The sequence below is a fragment of the Triticum urartu genome, chromosome 1A, assembly GCF_056163025.1.
Source record: "Triticum urartu cultivar PI428250 chromosome 1A, HENAU_Tu73, whole genome shotgun sequence".
NCBI lineage: Eukaryota > Viridiplantae > Streptophyta > Magnoliopsida > Poales > Poaceae > Triticum > Triticum urartu.
The window spans coordinates 185,479,658-185,485,945 of NC_141873.1; the positions used below are offsets into that span (position 1 = coordinate 185,479,658).

At 57.8% G+C, this 6,288-nt stretch overlaps 1 protein-coding gene across 1 annotated transcript; it reads left to right on the forward strand.

Moving 5' to 3' along the window:
* The first annotated feature begins 300 nt into the window (after positions 1 to 300).
* Positions 301 to 3,046, forward strand: LOC147990552 (uncharacterized). The gene is made up of 5 exons (XM_087538282.1): positions 301 to 537; positions 652 to 795; positions 1,727 to 2,269; positions 2,466 to 2,684; positions 2,804 to 3,046. Exons 1-5 carry the CDS (start codon positions 301 to 303, stop codon positions 3,044 to 3,046), a joined length of 1,386 nt encoding a protein of 461 aa, XP_087394408.1.
* The last annotated feature ends 3,242 nt before the right edge of the window (positions 3,047 to 6,288 follow it).

The following is a 6,288-nucleotide window of genomic DNA, read 5'->3' on the forward strand; positions in this document are numbered from 1 at the left end:
TCCGTAGATAGGCCAAATCCTCATAATCATAGCCAGACTAGACTCTTAGGGTTTAGTCATTACGATCTCGTGGTAGATCAACTCTTGTAATACTCATATTCATCAAGATCAATCAAGTAGGACGTAGGGTATTACCTCCATAGAGAGGGCCCGAATCTGGGTAAAACATTGTGTCCCTTATCTCCTGTTACCATCGATCCTAGATGCACAGTTTGGGACCCCCTAACCGAGATCCACCGGTTTTGACACCGACAGCGGGCGAACCCCATCGTCGTGCCAAAGAAAGGCGGGAAGGAATGCATGTGTGTGGACTTCACCAACCTCAACAAGGCCTGTCCCCAAGACCCGTTCCCGCTTCCATGTATCGACCAGATCGTCGACTCCACCGCCGAGTGCGACCTGCTGTGTTTCCTAGACGCATTCTTGGGCTACCATCAGATCAAGAAGGAAGTGGAGGATGTGGAGAAGACCGCCTTCTTGACCCCATGCGGGGTGTACTACTACACCTGCATGCTGTTCGGACTGCGCAATGCTGGGGTGACCTTTGAGAGGCTGATGCACATCGCCCTGGGTCAGCAGCTCGGGAGAAACGATGAAGCCTACGTCGACGACATCGTGGTAAAATCTTGGGAGGCGAGAACCCTGATTCAGGACCTGGAGGAGACCTTCGCTAGCCTGGGCCACGTGGATTTGTGGCTCAACCCGGAGAAGTGCGTGTTCGGTGTCCCCTCCGACAAGCTACTGGGTTTCCTGGTGTCTCATAGGGGGATCGAGGCTAACCCGAAGAAGGTCAAGGCAATAGAAGACATGAGCCCACCGCAAACTCTCAAGGAAATGCATAAGCTTGCAGGCTACGTGACCTCGCTGGGGCGCTTCATCTCCAAGCTGGGGGAGCACGCCCTGCCGTTCTTCAAGCTGATGAAGAAGGGCCCGTTCGAGTGGACCCTAGAAGCCGACCTTGCGTTTCAAGACCTCAAGAGATAATTGACCAGCCCTCCAGTAATGGTAGCGCCGCGTCCCCTCGAGCCTCTGGTGCTTTATCTGGCCGCCACACCTCACTCCGCCAGTGCGGCGCTGGTGGCCGTCCGAAAGGAACGCCAAGCCAACAACCCACCGTGCAATGCCGCACCCTCGACGGGGACGGTGCGGCACCAAGACGGTGCCGCCCAAGCCACAACGACATCGGCTAATGGTCAGGCCTTGCCAGACGGCCCTCCCAGGCTTACGGAGGCCCCGATGGGCGACCAGACGTCCCCCCACCTGAGGAGGCACCACAACGTCTGGAGGACACATGCTCCATCGACGCTCCCGCCCTTGTCGAGCACCTAGTATACTTTGTCAGCACCGTGCTATGGGACGCGAGAGAACGTTACCCAATGGTGCAGAAGCTCTTACTCGCGCTCCTGGTGGCCTCACGCATGGTACGCCATTATTTCCAAGGCCAACCAATCAAGGTCGTCTCAGCCTACCCCCTGGAGAGGGTGCTCCGGAGCCCCAATGCTGCGGGGGGAGTTGCTGAATGGAACATTGAAATGCAAGCATTTTAGTTGGAATTCGGCACAACCGAGGTTATCAAGGAAGCGGGCCAAAGCTGATCGCTCTCACTGCAAAATGAAGTACCGGATGGCTGGGTCATGTACTTCGATGGCACTTTCACACGACAAGACGCGGGGCTGGCGCTGTGCTCATCTCGCCCACCCAAGACAAGCTATACAATGTCATGCAGCTCTATTTCCAGCGGGGTGAGAAGATCTCCAACAACATCGCAGAATATGAGGGGCTGATCGCCGGCCTCAAGGCCCCATCAGCCTTAGGGGTGAAGCGTCTCACCGTCAAGGGTGACTGGCAGCTCCTTGTCAACTTCTCCAACAAAGTGTACGAACCAAGGGACGAGCATATGGAGGCGTACCTCGCGGAGGTGCGCAAGATGGAGAGGCAATTCCTAGGCCTGAAGCTACAACATGTGCCACGCAGCACCAACAAGGAGGCTGACAAGATTGCCAAGAGGGCGTCAAGGCGTCTACCCCAAGAATTTGGTGTCTTCGAAGAGCGACTCTTCAAGCCTTCGGATACCCCTGAGGCCGCAGAGACTACATCATCTCAAGAGGAACTCCCCCAGCCACTAGCCTCAGGAGCCCCCGCTTGCAGTCCGACCTCAAGAGCACGTCTGCTCCTGGCGCTCGAGCCTCAGGATGGGTGCTGGACCAATGAGTTCAAGGCATATCTGGTGCATGGGATGCTGCCCGAGAAGGAGGAGGACGCGGAGCATGTGGCTCGGCAGGCTACGGCTTACTGCATCTAGGACGGTGAGCTGTACAGAAAACGACCAAATAATGTTTCCTTGCGCTGCATCTCCAGGGAGTAGGGGAACGAGCTGCTGGCTTACATACACGGTGGAGACTGTGGGTGTCCCTCATCTTCATGTACCCTGGTTGGCAAGGCATTCCCGCAGCGGGTTCTACTAGCCCACGACACTCAACGACGCGACCGAGCTGGTAAGGTCCTGCGAGGCCTGCCAGTTCCATGCCAAGCATATCCACCAGCCGGCCCAGGGCCTCCAGACTATCCCGCTCTCGTGGCCATTCGCAATCTGGGGGCTGGACATCCTGGGTCTGTTCCCGCGAGCGCCTGGAGGCTACCGCTACCTCTACGTCGCCATCGACAAGTTCACCGAGTGGGTAGAGGTGCAAGCCGTCCGCACCATCCCAGCCGGTTTGGGGTCCCTAACCGCATCATCACCGACAACGGCTCGCAGTTCACTAGCAATCTCTTCAAGGCCTATTGTGCTAAACTTGGAACGCAGATTTGCTACGATTCGGTGGCACACCCCGGCAGCAATGGCCAGGCTGAGCGCGCCAAAGCCGAGGTATTGAGAGGCCTCAAGAAGAAGCTCGAAGCCTGTGGCAGGGGCTGGCATGACTTGCTCCAGTATGTGCTGTGGTCCATCCACAGCACCTCCACCAAGCCAACAGGCGAGACCGCATTCTTCCTCGTCTACGGAGCAGAAGAGCTTCTCCCTCACGATGTTAGGCGTCGCTTCACGTGAGTCCTAGCGTTTGATGAGACGCAGTAGGACGCCATGCGGGGGATGGACCTTGTGCCGGGGGACGAACGCCACCATGAAGCCTCGCTCCGAGCGGCAAGATACCAGCAGGCGTTACGACATTACCACTGTCGCAGCGTCCGCTCCAAGACGCTCGAGGTGGGCTATCTCGCCCTAAGGCGGGTGCTCTCTAGGGAAGGGTTGCATAAGCTCTCACCCACGTGGGAGGGCCCGTTTAGGATTGCCCGCGTCTCCAGGACTGGTGCCGCGCCCTTGGAGACGCAGGACGGGATCCCCATCCAGAACTCCTAGAACACCTAGCACCTCTGGAAGTTCTATCCATGAAGGAAAGCCCGGTGCCTATGAAGGTTTCTGCTCTTGACACTCTCAAGTAATAATGAGTGGGGCTATACATGCCCCGGAGTCTCCGGAGTGCCACCCTCGGGCCTCGGGGGCTCCCTCCCACGTCCTAGTCGCAACACTTAGCTCCATGCTGGTGAGAAGACTAGACTAGATTCCGGACGCGGTTGTTCATTTGCTTTCTATAGTTGGCTTGCCCCTTTTCATTAAATGAAATTTGGAGTTCTGGTGTTTCTCGATGGTTTGGTTAAACCCCCTCTTCTTTCCGATTCTTCCCTCGATTCTTTGTTTTTCACCAGGGAGGGCGGCAGTTGCCCGATGCTCTGCCTCGCAAGCTCCGCGAGTGGGGCTGGACAGGTAGTATGTGCGTGCCCACTCCCCTGGTCTCCACGAGGCGTTCTCGTCTGAGCTTGTGATCAGCGCATCCCCTTTTAATCTGTGCCCCATGGGTACCGCAATGGGGTGCATTGGGCCATAACCATCCCATACCTAAGGCCTCGCGCAAGAAGGGTTAAGGATATCTTAACGAATTTTTGCAGCTTCGTGATGTCACCCGAATCAACAGTGGGGAAGCCCCACCAGGTGCCTAGAGATGCACGCCCTCATGAGGTGAAAGCTACCCCGGATGCATCGAGCTAAGTTACCCCTCTACACCCATATAAGGCATAGATCTCACAACACAACCCGGAAGCTATAAACACACCACAAAAGCAACATAAGCACAATGGTTCATTAAACGCCCCTGCAGGGCTCCATACTCGTTTCTCACAATGCAGGAGGAAAGGGAAGGAGATGACAAGAAAAAGTAGCTCCTGCGACGCGGCTGCTCACGAGGATCGGCCCCAGAATTCAGACAGAGCCCTGCTCGCGCTTCACTGGGGCGCGACGACGGGACGACCCGCCACCGTCCTCGAAGCGTGCCCAATGGCGTGATGGCTGGTCGTAGCCGCTGCTGCTGGAGCTCTCGCTGGAGGAGGAGCTGCCATAGCTGGGCGAACCACGGCCGCCACCGAGGGCAAGTTCACCCTCGTGCTCGTCACGTCCATCGCGAAGACCGAGCGCCTCGCCACCATCATCGTCCTCATGGAAGCATCCAGCGCGAGGGCCATCTTCCCTGAACACCCTCACGAAGAGGGTCGCTGCCCCATCAAACTGGAAGTGGAGGGTGCACCGCCTGCCTAGGCCACACGCACGGCTGAACGTCTGCCAGCCACGGGCTAGGGCTACGTCGCCTGCAGCAGAGATCTCCACCACGACCCACGAAGCCTTGCTGCAGGAGCCGTCAGCCTGCAACCAGAGGCCGCTGGGACCTGGGGGCGGCACTTCGCCAGCAAAGGAGCGCGGAAGTTGAAGCAAAGTGCCGGTCGGGTTCTTCGACCACACGACAAACTCCGGCAAAACCTCCGCGGAGTGGAAGCGTAGTCGGGGAGGCCGAGCGACCATGACGTGCCTCCCTTCATTAACGGGGCTGCCATGACCTAGGCAGCTCTCGCCACACGAAGAGGCACTGTCGGACCCCGACGAAGCTCGCCCGCATCCACAAGGGACCACTGCGGGGGTTGCGGCATGCTTGCGGGAGCGACTGCGCCCCCTCTTAGGCGGCGGCGAGCCAGGCCCTTCCTGGTGAGCCTTCCCCTTCTCGGCAGCCGAGAACCTCTTCACTGGCGCCATGAGTGTCGCGACAAGGAGGAGGAAGAAGAAGCATACAGAATGGAGGAGGAGATGAGCGATGCGGGCTCCGCCCCTCTCCTCATTTATAGCCGAGGGAGGCCAACTGCCGGCCTCCATGATCGCAGGTAATGATGGTTTTTCTGCAGGCCGCGGGGACTCGTCAAGTCGGGCAGTTGCCGAGGCAGCGTGGGGAAGCAAAGACGCCCACGTCCTCTCAATCACCACGCATCAACCAAGGCTGCAGGCTATTGGGGCCCGTGGAGCTCCGTAGTTGACCCTTGGCTTCGCCGCGAAGCCAAGTATAAGCGCCCCTTGGGCCCAAGGGCTACTGTCGTTGTCCTGGGAACGGGGGCACCAAGACTTGCCTACCTGCGGCCCTGGGCGTGGCTCCTCCAGTGGCCTGGTATGGCCCAACTTCATCAACACCCTCTCAAGACCCTGGCGAGGGGCCAAGCCTCGCAAGGTAGACAACGCAAGACCTCCTCAGGGGCGGCCTCCCTATGCAGGCTCTCGAGGAGCGGAGAGATATATGCTAGGGGAACCTTGCGAGGTTCGCATGATGTGAGCCATGACGAGCGAGGCCAGGCGGGCACCAGCGCGCAGAGTACTGGTTGCCTCTTTGGTGCTAAAGGGGCCGGTGCAGAAGAGGAGTCTCGAGGCATCAGGAAAAGGTTTCCATATTGGTACAACGAGACCAAGACCAGCAGGACGGTGGTCACCACGGAGCCCATGACGGTGTCACCGCCAGAGCCTTTGGTAGGCAAATAACACCTTTTGTTAGGATAACTACTAGTTTTCCCCTTCAAACTGGCCATTGTGGCATCCCTTCCCGCCTAATATTTGGGAAGAGGACCCACACCTGTATAAATAGGACTAGCCACCACCATGGGGGGGAGGACTGATCTTGGACGGATCATTCAGATCATCCCCAACCACACAAGCTCATCGAGCTCGAGAATGCCTCTCCTCAGGAGGTTATTCTTCCCTTGTACTTGTTCATCCCCAGCCTGCAAGGCAATACACCACACGACACTGAAGTAGGGTATTACACCACATTGGTGGCCCGAACCAGTATAAACACTTGTGTCCCTTGTTCTGTGGGTTCTGCGTGCCATGCCTTGAGATCGTGGTGAGAGTGTGAGCTAGGGGGGAGAGATCTTTGTGCACACCCCAGAGATCGAACCTCAAGGGTTTGCCGGAACACGTAATCCGAC

Bases quoted from the DNA above. Each gene is read 5' to 3' on its own strand.
- LOC147990552 (XM_087538282.1), top strand. From the start codon at position 301: ATGTGTGTGGACTTCACCAACCTCAACAAGGCCTGTCCCCAAGACCCG. The intron at 538-651 runs GTGACCTTTGAG...ACCCTGATTCAG, and splicing joins TCGGACTGCGCAATGCTGGG to GACCTGGAGGAGACCTTCGC. The intron at 2,685-2,803 runs GTGCAAGCCGTC...CTTGGAACGCAG, and splicing joins AGTTCACCGAGTGGGTAGAG to ATTTGCTACGATTCGGTGGC.